The sequence below is a fragment of the Berghia stephanieae genome, chromosome 5, assembly GCF_034508935.2.
Source record: "Berghia stephanieae isolate SIO BIC M18660-M18661 chromosome 5, UCSD_Bste_1.3, whole genome shotgun sequence".
In the NCBI taxonomy this organism is placed as follows: domain Eukaryota; kingdom Metazoa; phylum Mollusca; class Gastropoda; order Nudibranchia; family Aeolidiidae; genus Berghia; species Berghia stephanieae.
In genome coordinates this window covers 23,416,594-23,433,442 of record NC_088364.1, presented here as the reverse complement: position 1 = coordinate 23,433,442, position 16,849 = coordinate 23,416,594, and the positions used below count along the sequence as shown (strand labels likewise).

The 16,849-nt window shown below is 34.6% G+C and overlaps 1 protein-coding gene across 1 annotated transcript in view; it reads right to left on the bottom strand.

Moving 5' to 3' along the window:
* Window positions 1–452: 452 nt before the first annotated feature.
* The window catches only part of LOC144973894 (uncharacterized), a 26,429-nt gene continuing 10,032 nt past the window's right edge, over window positions 453–16,849 (bottom strand). Inside the window, exons 8-11 of the mRNA XM_078916780.1 lie at window positions 2,612–2,945; window positions 1,790–2,054; window positions 1,381–1,575; window positions 453–685 (exon numbers count right to left, since the gene is read on the bottom strand). Of these exons, the coding sequence (XP_078772906.1) occupies window positions 453–685; window positions 1,381–1,575; window positions 1,790–2,054; window positions 2,612–2,945 (1,027 nt within the window). The remainder of the gene's footprint in view (window positions 686–1,380; window positions 1,576–1,789; window positions 2,055–2,611; window positions 2,946–16,849) is intronic.

Genomic DNA, 16,849 nt, shown 5'->3' with positions numbered 1-16,849 from the left:
TGAGTGTTTCATGTCTAAATTTTCAACAGTTTCTGTCCATCTCTTTATTCTTTCTTCTTGGAGGGAATCTAATAGTTTATCTGCTATGTCTTGGTCTAGGGTCTGTTCGTATTCTTTCAGTAGGTCCTCGCTTGTTTTTGACCAGCATGGGATGTGCCACTCTCTTACTCCTCTTGGAATATACATTTTGGAGCTTTTTAATATTAACTTGCAAAATCTGTTAATGTTATCAGGTGATGTTGGAATTCTTCGACAAATTCTTTCTATGTATGCGGCATATTCCTCCCACTTCGCTTTCCTAAAATTCCATCTTGGTTTTGGTATGGCATGGGATTTAGTTATCTGTATACCTGTTGTTAGAATGACTGGTCTGTGTTGGCTCTTTGGGAAGTCTGGCAGTATTTCTCTTGTTGTGGCAAGGGGTGTCCCATTTTCATTTTTTGTTACAAATACTAGGTCAGGTGTAGGTCAGGTGTATATTCTTTGTTCCATCGTGCTGATTTGAACGTATCACGTTTGTTTGGATCGTATAGGAGGTGAACATCTGCCTGAGAAGTCCATTCATGTAGTTCCCGGCCAGGAGGGTCGGCTTCTTTGTAGCCCCAATCATTATGATGACAATTGAAGTCACCAATTATCAAAGCAGGATGTTGAGGATGCTGTGTAGGAGGGTTAGTCCATTTCACTGATAGGTAGTGATATATGATAAAGGATAGTAACTAATTGCAGTACAAAAACTAATTACGTCATTGTTCATTTATATTTCAACACTCCCCTTGAATTTGTACACCTAAAACAACTATACTTTATAAACTAAAGCATCCCATCATAAACTTCCATTCATGATCAACTTGTATCAAATTCACATACCCATGATCATTTGCATTAGTATAATGAACACTATAATGAACTTTGTAATAGTTTTCCTCCCACATATCAAAAGCAACAAATATCAATTTGCTATGTTAAAAAGAAATAATTTTAATTTAAAAACAAAATCAAATTAAAAAAAAAAAAAAGAAATGTTAAAAATGTAACAAAATCAACAATCTACACCCAGTAGAGTCATCAAATTTTCATTTTTTTAAAACGTAACTAAATAAACAAGCTACGTCCAGTAAAATGGAACCCCTAAACTTCAACTTCACAAATTTAGTTCAAATAGGTTTTCTCATCAATGATCTTAGTTTCACAAACTGTCTTTTGGTGAAGCTTTTCCTGTGTTTTACAATATTGCAACACAATATCACCCTTGGCAATCCTATCCTGAACATAATGATACTTAATATCAATGTGTTTGGATCTCTTTGACCCTTGACCATTAGCAATACAAATTGTAATGTGATTTTTCCTCGTAAATAACCATTACAATAACAGTACTGATCTGAGTCATCAAAGAGTTCAACCATATTGCTTCCTGAGTCGCTGTTGCCAAAGCAATGTACTCAGCTTCAGCAGTTGAGAGTGCAACACAATTTTGTTTCCTACTCCCCCATTGAACAGTCCCTTCTAAATTAAGAAAAATGAACCCAGAGGTAGATTTTCTATCAGAAGTATCAACTGCCCAGTCAGCATCTGAGAAACCAGCACAAGCAAAAACATCATCTGAGTTAAAATTATTTGCAGTATACACTAGGCCGAAATTTGTTGTGCCCCTTAGATATCTAAAGATCCTTTTTACTGCCACCCAGTGTTCCTTACATGGGTCTGAGGAGAACCTAGCAACCAACCCCACAGCATATGCTATGTCTGGCCTTGTTCTATTGCTTACGTGTAAGAGACTACCCACTGCAGCTTGTAATTTTGTAGATCAACTCTTTCACTACTTTCATTTCCAAGAATAAGCTTTTGGTTGTTGAAAACCGGTTTGTCAGTCGGTGAGCAATTTTCAATGCCAAATCAGGTAAGTATTTGTTTGGTGTAGGATTTTTGTCCCACCCAAATGCTCCAATTCTTTTATATTCAACCCCAAGAAAGCAATCCAGTTTACCAAGATCTTTCATTTCAAACTTGTTGGAAACGTCACTTTTGAGATGAAACAAGTCCATCTGCATCTTTGGTTACAAGGATCAGATTATCAACATAACGATAAATAATGAATTTATCACCTTTTGTATTTTCTCGTACATAGACACATGAATCCACAGTTTTCTGAAATCCCATTTTCTTTAAACATATGTCTAGTTTTTCATTCCAACACTTTGGAGATTGTTTGAGTCCATAAAGACTTTTTTTTTAAACAACAAACAAGATCCTCTACTTTTACAAGCTCAGTATAACCAGGTTGTTTCATATAAATCTCTTCATCAAGTTCACCATTTAAGAATGCTGCAGTAACATCCACTTGGTGAATATTCATTTTCTCCTTGACAGCTTGAGATATGATTGTTCAAACCTTGCAACTGGAGCAAAAACGTCATCATAATCTTCTCCACTTGTGCCAGAAGTCTAGCCTTATATCTTTGAACAGTGCCACCATGGTTCAGTTTCCTTTTAAAAACCCATTTACAACATATGGACTTTCTTCCCTCTGGAAGCTTAGTAAGATTCCATACACCGATTTTAAGACTGGAATTGTACTCACTATCAGTTGCTTCTCTCCAAAGCTTACCATAATGCCTTTGCAGTGCTTCTTTGATAGATTTGTAGGCTCAGCATCATAGCTGTTGCTGCTACTACTACTAGTGTACAGCCATTCTCCATATCTCTCAACTGGTCTTGTCGCTCTTGTGCTACTTCTTATTTGTGCTTCAGTTTCATGACCATTACCCTTTAGGTTTCTTGTTTCATGATCATTTTCAGTCCCAAAATTTAGCTCAAGAATTGGACACTGAAATTCATTTTCCTGAGCTGCATCTCCCTTACTTGGCAGACCTTCAAATCTCCATTCTGTGAAAATAACATCTCTACTTAGAATAAATCTTATCTTCTCAGTATCATAAAGCCTATATTTTTTGAGTTTTGAAAATTTTCGATGTTTTCACCCCGAGGTGAAAATTGTCGATTTTTTCAAATGTCCGAGATTTGGTCATTTTGAAAGATGAAATATTCGATTTTTTAAAATGTAATAGGCAAGTTTGAGAATCTTTAGACTTTTAAAATGATGAAGAATTTGACTTTGGACTTTCGGAATTTTTGATATTTTTAACCTTTTGTGAAAATAGTCGCATTTTGCATGAAATAGTCGAGTGAGAGATTTGTTCGAGTTTTAAAAAGAAAAAAACAACTGAATTCTGGACTTTCGACATTTTTTTTATATTTTCACCCTGAGGTGAAAATAGACGATTTTTTCAGCTATAAGAGATGGACAATCTTGACTAATGAAATATTCGAATTTTTGCATGAAATAGTCGAGGTTGAGCCATAGAATTAAACGAATGAGAATACGTACGAAGCCTAAAAAGTGTCCACCAATGAAAGCATTCAGCGCCATTTTGTTGTTGACTGAGAATGTAGTAATTACCATTCATTCGGTATCTATGTCAACATAACGACACAAGAAAAACAACAAACAATATCAAAATCCACAATAAAATGTTTCAGAACTGTTGCGTATATTTATGGCACAACGAAGCTGTCAAAAAATGGTTAGAGAATGTGTGTAATCATGTATTATAATAACATGTAATGTGTTTTCCAACCACCACATCATATACTACTACAACCACCACCACAATATCATCACTAACACTACTACTACAACCACCAGCCCCACATCATTATCACTACCACTACTACTAACCACCACCAGCACATCATCATAACTACCACTACTACAATCACCACAACCACATCGTCATCACTACCACTACTACTGCAACCACCACCACCATATCATCATCATTACCACTACTACCACAACCACCACCACCACTACTACTACAACCACCACCACATCACTACCTCAACTACTACAACCACCACCACAATAGCATCACTACCACTACTACTACAACCACCACAACCACATCGTCATCACGACCACTACTACTACAACCACCACCATATCATTACCATTAACACTACTACTACACCACCACTACACCATATCATTACCATTACCACTACTACTACAACCACCACAACCACATCGTCATCACTACCACTACTACTACAACCACCACAACCACATCGTCATCACTACCACTACTACTGCAACCACCACTACCACCATATCATCACCATTACAACTACTACTACAACCACCACAACCACATCATCATCACTACCACTACTACTACAATCACCACCACATCATCATCATCACTATCACTACTACTACAACTACAACCACCACCACATTATCATCACTACCACTACTACTACTGCAACCACCACCACCATATCATCATCATTGAAATATATTTTTTTTTAATTGAGCTTTATATAGTGCAATATCTACTAAATGTGCTCAAAGCGCTTTACAAGGGGTCCCTGGTCAACATTTAACATGTAGGACGGGACATGACGCCTGTTAGGCGATATTACAATTTTTCGGACAAAGACAACTCTGTTAACGGCCAGGTACTCATTTTACACTTGAGTACGGTGAGAGAATGTGAGTAAAGAGCCTTTTCCAAGGACTCAAATATGCGCCGAGCGCGAGGCTCGAACCCAGGACCTTCCGATCCGGAAGAGAGTGTCATACTACTATACCACATAGCCGCATCATTACCACTACTACTACAAACACCACCACCACATCATCATCACGACCACTACTACTACAACCACCACCACCACCATATCATTACCATTACCACTACTACTACAACCACCACCACATCATCATCACTACCACTACTACTACAACTACAATCATCACCACCACCACATCATCATCACTATTACTACTACAACTACAACCACCAACAACACCACATTAACACTCAGTACTACAATCACTACCATAAGGTTTTGGAGCTTTACTTCATTTAAAATAAGGAAACTTCGGAATTGTATTTGGCATTGTGTTTATATATCATAATAATCAGTTATCTATTTAGAACTAGATACTATACAATATGTATGCCAAATACCACCCCAATTCCCCTTTCTTGTGTGCGGGAATTCCTCTTTCGGCATTGAAATTGAGTGTGAGAGAGTCATCACTACACACATAAACAACAGAAACAATTTAAAAACAAGACTATGACACGCAACCACTCACACACGAGGCTATACTATTTATCCTTTTCTCTATATAGAATAGGACAAGACAAACAATAGCTTGACTCTCGCTACACTTCGCATTGATGTTTGTCGTCTCACGAGTTCAACTCTCGGTCGACCTGTCAATATTCCTTTTTGCCTCGGACGTAATCATTAATAGAATGTTGTGTGGTTTTGACCGTGAAGAAAACCTTTTAGTCACATTTATATCATTTTAGAGAGATCGTTTTGAATAATTTTGAGTTAAACGAGCGAGCAGCAACTTGTTTTCATGAACGGCCGATCAGCGCTTGTTTACTATAGTAACGCGATTCCCAGCCAACATCAAAATGGCGGATATTTTCTCATCGAGGCCGCTGCTTGGTTAGCCAATAAGAGCACCGTACGGTTTCCATTGGGTAAATTCCTTGGGTTGAGCATTTTTTAGTTTTAAAATGATAAAGAAATTGAATTTTGGACTTTCGAAATTTTCGATATTTTCACCCTGGGTTGAAAATAGTCGATTTTTGAATGAAACGGTCGAGATGAGCATGTTTTGTGTTTTAAATGATAACGAAATTGACTTTTAGACTTTCGAAATTGTCGATATTTTGAACCTGGGGTGAAAATAGTCGATTGTTTCAAATGTCCGATATTTGGACATTTTGTCCACTTCGAATTTTTGCAAAAAATAGTAGAGTTTTTTTGTTTAAAAAATGTTCGATATTTTCAGCCCGGAGTAAAAATAGTTGATTTTTTCAAATGTCCGAGATTTGGACATTTTGACTGATGAAATCTTCGAATTTTTGCATGAAATAGTCGAGTTTGAGAATTTTTAAGTTTTAAAATGATAAAGAAATTGAATTCTGGACTTTCCCAATTTCCGAAAAATCGAAAATAATCGATTTTCTAATGAAATAGTCGATTTTGAGCATGTTTCAAGTAATTGATTTTTGGACTTTCGAAATTTTCGATATTTTCACAAAAGGGTGAAAATAGTCGATTTTCGAATGAAATAATCGAGTTTGGGCCATAGAATTAAACGAATGAGCATACGTACGGAACCAGAAAATTGTCCACCAATGAAGCATTCAGCGCCATTTTATCTTGGGCTGGGAACATAAGCATTACTATTCATTCGGTCTCTATGTCAACATAACGACACAAGAAAAGCAACAACAATATCAAAATCCACAATAAAATGGTTCAGAACTGTTGCGTATATTTATGCCACAATAAAGCTGTCAAAAAAGTTAGAGAATGTGTGTAATCATGTATTATAATAACCTATAATGTGTTTTCCACTCTCCCGACGGATTATCACCTTGTCGTGGTGGGAGGGCTTGCGTATCTCGAACCTCGGACCTCTAATAAGAGAAAAAAGGAGAGAGATCAGACGAAGAGTAATCCACCGGCCCTCCAGGAATGGGGGTTAAGCGTAGGGTTAACAACCCACCTCATAAAAAGCAAACTGTTACAGAAACAGAAACCAGACGTAAATCCACAACCGGCGGCAGCAGAGAAGCGGACCAGAATACTGACTTCATGTCGGTAGGAGGTCAAAGCCGAAAGGACGCCCCCGACCAGATTGCAGATCTGTTGTCACCAAAACGCAAGCTCAATGTCTCGTGCTGGAATGTTAGGACCCTATATCAAACAGGAAAACTGGCACAAGCCCAGCGCGAGATGTTGAACTACAAGATCGATTTGCTAGGCATATCAGAGGCAAGATGGACAGGAGCTGGGAAGCGCCAACTCCCAAATGGCGACCTGATCATTTGGTCAGGACGAAAGGATGACCAACACAGAGAAGGTGTTGCCCTCTTGATAGCCAGGCAAAACAACAAGTCACTATTGGAATGGAAACCGATAAGTGAAAGACTTTTATACACAAGACACAACTCAAAATACACCAAGCTATCAATCCTCACATGCTACGCACCTACAGAGGATTCAGATGAAGAAAACAAAGAAGAATTTTACGATATTCTAAGAATGGCCGTTGAAAACATTCCAAGACACGATATGCTCATGATCATCGGAGACCTTAATGCTAGAGTTGGCAATACACAAACAAATCAGTCCGTTGGAAAGGAGGGCATAGGGTAATGAACAACAATGGAAGCAGACTGGCAGAATTTTGTGAAGAACACAACTTCATTATTGGTGGAACTTTCTTCCCACACAAAAACATCAACAAATTAACATGGAAATCACCAGATGGGAAAACAGAAAGTCAGATAGACCATATAATTATCAACAGAAAATGGAAGAGCAGCTTAAACGATGTCAGAGTCAGACGATTGGCAGACATTGGAAGTGACCACCATCTTGTCACAGCCAAAATCTCTACTAAATTGATGAAAACAAAAATAGCAAAACAGAAGGAGAAACGTTTCAACACAGATAAATTGAAAATCCCAGATATCCAAAACAATTTCAATATCTCAGTAAGAAACAAATTCAGTGCAATACAAGATATTACAAACATGACAATCCAAGATTTCAACCACGTCATGCAGGAAAGTGCCACTGAACACTTAGGACACAATAAATCCAATACAGAGAATTGGATATCAGCAAGGTCATGGGAGCTCATTAACCAAAGAAAATCAATCAAACTAAATCTCCTGAACGCTAAATCCCCCCGACTGAAAGAAAGGCTATCCAGTGAATACTCATTGAAGGATAAAGAAGTGAAAAAATCCACAAGGAAAGACAAAAGAGATTTTGCAGAAAATTTAGCAACTGAAGCAGAAAATGCAGCTGTAAGACAAGACACACAAACACTATACAAAATCACAAAAAAGCTCTCGGGAAACAGAAGTTATGGTCAAGAGAAACCATTAAAATCCCAAGATGGTAGTGTCATCACAGACGAAAAGGAGAAAATTGAAAGATGGAGAGAATATTTCGCAAACCTTCTGAACAGACCAGACCCATCTTCTTACACAGATATCCCAGAAGCAGAAATGGACGTAGAGGTTAATCTTGGTCCAATCACTGAGCATGAGGTGCACGAGGCAATACAACAACAAAAAAATGGCAAGGCCCCAGGTATTGACAAAATCACTGCGGAAATGCTTAAAGCGAACTCGCAAGAAATGTCCAAAATTCTCAGTAAATTGTTCACCAACATTTGGGAAAAGGAAGAAATACCAGAGGATTGGCAGAAAGGCATCATCCATAAAATAGCCAAGAAAGGAGACCTAGGAAATTGTGCTAACTGGCGTGGAATCACACTCCTGTCCGTAACGAGCAAAATTTTTAATAGAATCCTTCTGAAAAGAATCTCACCTCACATTGAAAACATTCTTAGAAAAGAGCAGGCAGGGTTCAGAAAAGGGAAGTCATGTAGTGACCACATATTTACCCTGAGACAAATCCTGGAGCAAAGCATTGAATGGAACAGCCCCCTCTACACCATTTTTGTCGATTTTGAAAAAGCCTTTGACAGCTTACACAGAGAGTCCCTGTGGAAAATACTCCGCCATTATGGTATACCGATGAAGATAGTCAACCTAATCAAACCAATGTACAGCAACTACCAATGCCAAGTGATCTGTGGTAACAATTTAACAGACAGCTTTAATGTAACAACTGGTGTAAAACAAGGCTGCATACTCTCCCCGCTTCTGTTTATCCTGGCTCTAGACTGGCTCATGAAAAATACAATTGATGGTAAGAAGAGAGGCATTCGCTGGACACTGACATCTTTTCTGGAAGATATAGACTACGCAGATGATATCGCGTTAGTTTCCAGTACACACAGAGACGCCTCAGAGAAACTAAATGTACTACACAAGAACGCCTCGAAAATTGGACTGAAAATAAATTTCGATAAGACTGTGTACATTAGGGTGAATCCAAAACATGACAGTGAAATTAGGATAGATGAACATATAATTGAAGAGTTCTCCTACCTCGGATCCAAAATAACAGACGACGGAAATGCAGAACATGATATCAAGCACAGAATTCAAAAGGCAAACCAGGCTTTCGGCATGCTGAAAAACTTTTGGAAATCAAAGCAAATAATGAGAAAGACAAAGCTGAAAATATACAAGAGCAATGTTTTAAGTGTACTGCTTTATGGAAGTGAAAGCTGGAAAATGACATCCTCCTTAATACAGAAACTAGAAGCCTTTCAGAACAAGTGTTTAAAAAGAATTTTTAATTTATTTTGGTCTACAAAAAATAAGAACAGTGGATCTATTAAAGAAAGCTGACTGCACTAGCATTGATAGCCAAATAAAAAGAAGAAGATGGCGTTGGCTGGGTCATGTGGCCAGAATGGAAAAAGGGTCACTACCCAAGACAGCCTTGTACTGGACAGCAGATGGGAAGAGAAAGCGGGGAAGACCTAAAGAAACCTGGCGAAGGACCATGGAGAAAGAATTAAAGGAAGCAGGCCTGTCCTGGAATACAGCCACCGCAAAAGCAGCCGATCGCAAAAAATGGAGATGTCTGGTGGATGCCCTATGTGCCTCAAGGCCCGAAGAGGATTAAGTAAGTAAGTAATGTGTTTTCCAACCACCACATCATCACTGTCACTACTACTACAACCACCAGCATCACATCATTATCACTCCCACTACTACTACTACTACACCAGATGCAGTGAGTGTGAGAGAGTCATCACTACACACATAAACAACAGAAACAATTTAAAAACAAGACTATGACACGCAACCACTCACACACGAGGCTATACTATTTATCATTTTCTCTATATTGAACAGGACAAGACAAACTATAGCTTGACTCTCTCTACACCGCATTGATGTTTGTAGTCTGACAGTTCAACTCTCAGTCGACCTGTCAATATTCCTTTTTGCCTAGGACGTAATCATTAATAGAGTGTTGTGTGGTTTTGACGTTGAAGAAAACCTTAAGAAGTCACATTTATATTATTTTAGAGACATCGTTTTGAATAGTTTTGAGTTAAACGAGCGAGGAAGTTATTTTCTTAGATTTCATGAGCGGCGGATCAGCGCTTGTTTACTATAGTAACGCAATTCCCAGCCCAAGTCAAAATGGCGATGGTTTTATCATCGAGGCCGCTGTAGCCAATAGATAGAATGCGCTTGGCCAAGGAGTTCACAACATTGCCATCCGGAAGTATAACGGACCAACACACAAACTCTGTGTAACCATGAACTTTTATAGTCTGGTTAATACAATTTAATACAATTTTTTAATACAACTCACAAACGCGGATGGCAAAAACAATAACAAAGCCATGAGTGACGTCATCTGCATACCATCTATAAGAGCACCGTACGGTTTCCATTGGGTAAATTCCTTGGTTTGAGCATGTCTCCAGTTTTAAAATTATAAAGAAATTGAATTTTGGATTATCGATATATTCACCCTGGGAACCTGGAAATAGTCGATTTTATCCAAAGTCCGAGGTTTTATTTTTTTATCATTCTATCTTTAAAAATTCACAAAATCGACAATTTCATGCAAAAATTCGAAGATTTTCATTAGTGAAAATGTCGAAATCTCGGATATCTAAAAAAAGTCGTCAAATTTTACCCAAAAAACGTGAAAAATCTATTTTCTTTTTGGAAATATCCGAAAATTCGACATTTTGACCGCTGAATCTTGAGTAAACTAATCGACTTAAGCATTTTTGGAGAATTAGAGTGGTAAAAATATTAAAATTTTGGATTTTCAAAATTTTCGATTTTTGGGTGAAATTTGTCAATTTTGTTCAAATTTTTGAGATGTCAAAATTTTGACAGACTCAAGCTTCGAATTTTGCATGAAACTTGGAAATCTGAAAAAAACGTCAAATTTCAGCAAAACACGTGAAAAAAATCAAAAATTTCAAAAATCCCAAATTTTACTTTGTGAACATTGTAAAACTCGAATAACGCTCAAAATCGACAATTTCATGCAAAAAATTGAAGATTTCATCAAAATTTCTAAAACCCGGAAATTTTAAAAATCGTCAAATGTAACCCACTAAACGTGAAACAGTCGTCAATTTCATCCAAAATACGTGAAAAAATCGAAAATTTAGAAAGTCGTAAATTTTACTTTTTTAACATTTTAACACTCGGAAAATGGTCAAAATCGACTATTTAATGCAAAAATTGAGTTTTCATCAAAATGTCGAAAACTTGGAACTTTGGAAAAAATCGTCAAATTTCACCCAAAAAATGGGAAAAATTCGAAAATTTCCAGTCTTAAATTTTACATTTTACGTGAAAAAATCGAAATTTTCGACAGTACCAAAATTTATTTTTTGAGAATTGTACAACTCCAAAAATGATCAGAATCGACTATTTCATGCAAAAATTCAAAGATTTCAACGAACTGTCGAAAATTCGGAACTTTGATGGAAATCGTCAAATGTCACCCCCACTAAACAAGAAACAACCGTAAAATTTCACCCAAGATTTGATCAAATTTTTCGTAAACTCGGAAATACGAAAAAAAATCGTCAAATGTCACCCATTAAATGTGAAGCCATCGTCAAATTTTACATAAAAAACGTTAAAAAAAAAGAAGTCCTCAAATGTCACACACTAAACGTGAAACAATTGTCAAATTTCACTGGAAAAAACGGTAAAAATTTGAAAATTTCGAAAGTCCCAAAATTTTCATTTTTAACATTGTTAAACATGGGAAATGCTCAAAATGGACTATGTCATGCAAAAATTTGAAGATTACATCAAATTCTCCAAAACTTGGAAATTTGAAAAACTCGTCACATGTCACCCACGAAATGTGAAACAATCATCAAATTTACCAAAAAATGTGAAAAAATGGGAAATTTTCAATATTTTACGGGGGTTTTTTTGGCGTGAAGATTTCATCAAATTCTCAAAAATTCAGAAATTTGAATATATCAAATTTCACCCAAAAAAACGTGAAAAAATTGAAAGTTTAGAAAATCCCAAAACTCGAAAAATGATCAGAATCAACTATTTCGTCCAAAAATTCAAATATTTCATCAAAGTGTCGAAAACTCGCAACTTTGAAAAAAATCGTCAAATCTGACCCGGTAAAATATTCGAAATATTCGAAAGTCCCAACTTTTACTTTTTGACCATTGTGAAACTCGGAAAAATGCTCAAAATTGACAATTTTATGCAAAAGTTTGAACAAATTCTCAAAAACTGGGAAATTTGAAAAAATCGTCAAATTTCACCCAAAAAAACGGTAATAATTCGAGAATTTCGAAAGTCCCAATTTACTTTTTGACCATTTTCAAACTCGACAAATGATCAGAATCGACTATTTCATGCAAAAATTCAAAGATTTTATCAAATAGTCGAAAACTCGGAACTATGAAAAATCGTCAAATTTCGCCCAAAAAACTTGAAACAATGGTCAAATTTCACCCAAAAAACGTAAAAAAATAGAAAATTTCGAAAGTCCCAAAATTTACAGTTTGAACATTGTAAAACTAGAAAAATGATCAGCAAATTATTTTATGCAAAAATTCGAAGTGTGGAACATTCGGAACTTTGAAGAAATCTTCAAAAGAAAATTTCGAACCAAATTTTAGTTTTTGAACATTGTTAACCATGGAAAATGCTCAAATTGCACTGTGTCATTCAAAAACTTTGAAGATTAAACTAAGATCAAAGATTAAAGCAAATTTCACCGAAGAAAAAGGGAAAAATTCTAAATTTTCGAAAATCCAAGGATTTATTTTTTGAACTCGAAAACTCAAAAAATGATCAAAATCAACTATTTCGTGCAAATTTTCTAAATCAAACTGTCGAAAACTGGCAAATTTAAAAAATCGTCAAGTCTGACCCAAAAAAAACGATAAAAATTCGAAATTTTCGAAATTCCCAATATTTACTTTTTGAACATTGTAAATCTCGGAAGATGTTCAAAATCGACAATTTCATGCAAAAATGTCGAAAACTGGGAATGTTGAAAAAATCGTTCAATTTCACCCAAAAAAACGGTAAAGATTGGATAATTTGGAAACTCCCAAAATTTACATTTTGAACATTGTAAAACTTGAACAGAGATCAGTAAATTATTTCAGGCAAAAATTCGAAGATTTCATCAAACTTTGGAACATTCGGAACTTTGAAGAAATTTTCAAATGTCACCCACTAAACTTGAAACAATTGTCAAATTTCACCCCAAAAAATGTAAAAAAAAAATAGAAAATTTCGAAAGTAAAAGATTGTAAAACATCGACCATTTCATGAAAAAATATGAAAAAAATCGAAAAATGATCAGAATCGACTATTTCGTGCAAAAATTAAAAGATTTCATCAAACTGTCGAAAACTTTGAAGAAATCGTCAAATATCACCCACTACATTTGAAGCATTTCACTAAAAAAAAAACTGAAAAAAATCTAAAATTTTGAAAATCCCAAATTTTAGTTTTTGATGAATTTTAAACATGTTAAACATGGGAAATGATCAAAATGGACGATCTCATGCAAAAAGTTGAAAATTACATCAAAATCTCGAAAACTTGGAAATTTGAAAAACTCGTCCCATGTCACAAACTAAATGTGAAACAATCGTCAAATTTACCGAAAAACGTGAAAAAAATCGGAAATTTCGAAAATCACAATTTTTAGTTTTTGAACATTGTAAAACATGGGAATTGATCAAAATCGACAATTTTATGCAAAAGTTTGAACATTACATCACATTCTCAAAAACTGGGAAATTTGGAAAAATCGTCAAATTTCACACAGAAAAACCCGGTAATAATTCGACATTTTTGCAAAATGATCTGAATCGACTATTTCATGCAAAAATTCAAAGATTTCATCAAATAGTCGACAACTCGGAACTATTGAAAACGTCACATTTCACCCAAAAAACGGTAAAAATTTGGAAAGTCCCAAAATTTACATTATGGACATTGTAAAACTCGAAAAATGATCAGCAAATTATTTCATGCAAAAATTCAAAGATTTCATCTAAGTGTGGAACATTCGGAACTTTGAAGAAATCTTCAAATGAAACCTACTAAACTTGAAACAATTGTCAAATTTCACCCAAAAAAACGTAAAAAAATTTCGAAAATCCCAAATTTCACTTTTTGGACATTGTAAAACATCGTAAATGCTCAAAATCAGCCATTTCATGAAAAAAAATTGAGGATTACATCAAATTCTCTGAAACATGGAAATTTGAAAAAAATCGTCAAATCACACGCGAAATCAAAACGTAAAAATATTGAAAATTTCACAAAAACTCGGAAATTTCAAAAAATACTTTTGAACATTTGAAAATTGGAAAGAATCGTCAATTATCACCGACAAAAAGGGGGAAAATTCTAAATTTTCGAAAATCCCGTTATACTTTTTGAACAGTGTTAAAACTCGAAAAATGATCAGTATCGACTATTTCCTGCAAAAATTCAAATATTTCATCAAACTGTAGATAGTACGGAACTTTGAAATAGTCGTTAAATGTCACCCACAATCGTCAAATTTCACCCAAAACACATGAAAAAAATGGAAAATTTTGTAAAACCCAAATTTCACTTTTTGAACATTAGAAAACTCGAAAAATGCTCCATTTTTGACTATTTAAAACAAAAATTCGAAGATTTGTTCGAATAGTCGAAAACTCGGAACTTTGAAAAAAATAGTCAAATTTGACACAAACAACGTGAAAAAATTGAAAATTTCGAAAGTAGAAATTTTATTTTTGGAACATTGTAAAACATGGATAATGCTCAAAATGAACTATGTCATGGAAAAATTTGAAGATTACAGTATGTTCTCAAAACTCGGAAATTTTAAATACTCGTCAAATTTCACACAAAAAAACGTTAAAAATTGAAAATTTGGAAAATGCCGAATTGCCTTTTTTGAACATTGTAAAATGATCAGAATCATCTATTTCGTGCAAATATTAAAAAATTTCATAAAACTGTCGAAAACTCGCAACTTTGAAAGAATCGTCAAATCTAACCCAAAAAACGGTAAAAATTCATTTTCGAAAGTCCCGACGTTTACTTTTTGTAACATTGTAAATCTCGGAAAATGCTCAAAATCGACAATTTCATGTGAGGATTTCCTTAAACTCTCGAAAACTCGAATATTTTTAATAATTGTCAGATGTCACCCACTAAATGTGAAGCCATAGTCAAATTTCATCTAAAGTTTCGAAAATGTCAAATTTTAGTTTTTGATCATTGTAGAACATGGGAAATGCTCAAAATCGACTATTTCATGAAAAATCTTTAAGATTACATCAAACTGGAAATCATGGAAATTTGAAAAAATCGTCAAATTTCACCCAAAAAACGTGAAAAAATCTATAATATCAAAAATTCCAAATTTCACTTTTTAAACAATGTAAAGCTCAAAATTGACTATTTCGAGCAAGAAATATAGGATTTCATCAAATGGTAGAAAAACTTGGAACTTTGAAAAAATCGTCAAATATCACCCACTACATTTGAAGCATTTCACCCAAAAAAACTCGAAAACTCGAATATTTTTAATAATTGTCAGATGTCACCCACTAAATGTGAAGCCATAGTCAAATTTCATCTAAAGTTTCGAAAATGTCAAATTTTAGTTTTTGATCATTGTAGAACATGGGAAATGCTCAAAATCGACTATTTCATGAAAAATCTTTAAGATTACATCAAACTCGAAATCATGGAAATTTGAAAAATCGTCAAATTTCACCCAAAAAAACGTGAAAAAATCTATAATATCAAAAATTCCAAATTTCACTTTTTAAACAATGTAAAGCTCAAAATTGACTATTTCGAGCAAGAAATATAGGATTTCATCAAATGGTAGAAAAACTTGGAACTTTGAAAAAATCGTCAAATATCACCCACTACATTTGAAGCATTTCACCCAAAAAAACGTGAAAAAAATCTAAAATTTTGAAAATCCCAAAGTTTAGTTTTTGATTAATTTTAAACATGTTAAACATGGGAAATGGTCAAAATGTACGATGTCATGCAAAAATTTGAAGATTACATCAATTTCTCGAAAACTTGGAAATTTGAAAAACTGGTCACATGTCACCCACTAAATGTGAAACAATTGTCAAATTTACCAAAAGACGTGAAAAAATCGTCAAATTTCACCCCAAATAAGTGAAGAAAAGGAAAATTTCGAAAGTACCAAATGTTTGTTTTTGGCCAATGTAAAATGCTCAAAATATATTTCATACACAAATTTAAAGATTAAAGCAAATTTCACCGAAGAAAACGGGAAACATTCTAAATTTTCGAAAATCCAAGGATTTATTTTTTGAACTCGAAAACTCAAAAAATGATCAAAATCAACTATTTCGTGCAAATTTTCTAAATCAAACTGTCGAAAACTGTCAAATTTAAAAAATCGTCAAATCTGACCCAAAAAAACGATAAAAATTCGAAATTTTCGAAATTCCCAATATTTACTTTTTGAACATTGTAAATCTCGGAAGATGTTCAAAATCGACAATTTCATGCAAAAATGGGAAGATTTGTCGAAAACTGGGAATGTTGAAAAAATCGTTCAATTTCACCCAAAAAAACGGTAAAGATTGGATAATTTGGAAACTCCCAAAATTTACATTTTGAACATTGTAAAACTATTATTATTTCAGGCAAAAATTCAAAGATTTCATCTAAGTGTGGAACATTCGGAACTTTGAAGAAATCTTCAAATGAAAACTTGAAACAATTGTCAAATTTCACCCAAAAAACGTAAAAAATTTCGAAAATCCCAAATTTCACTT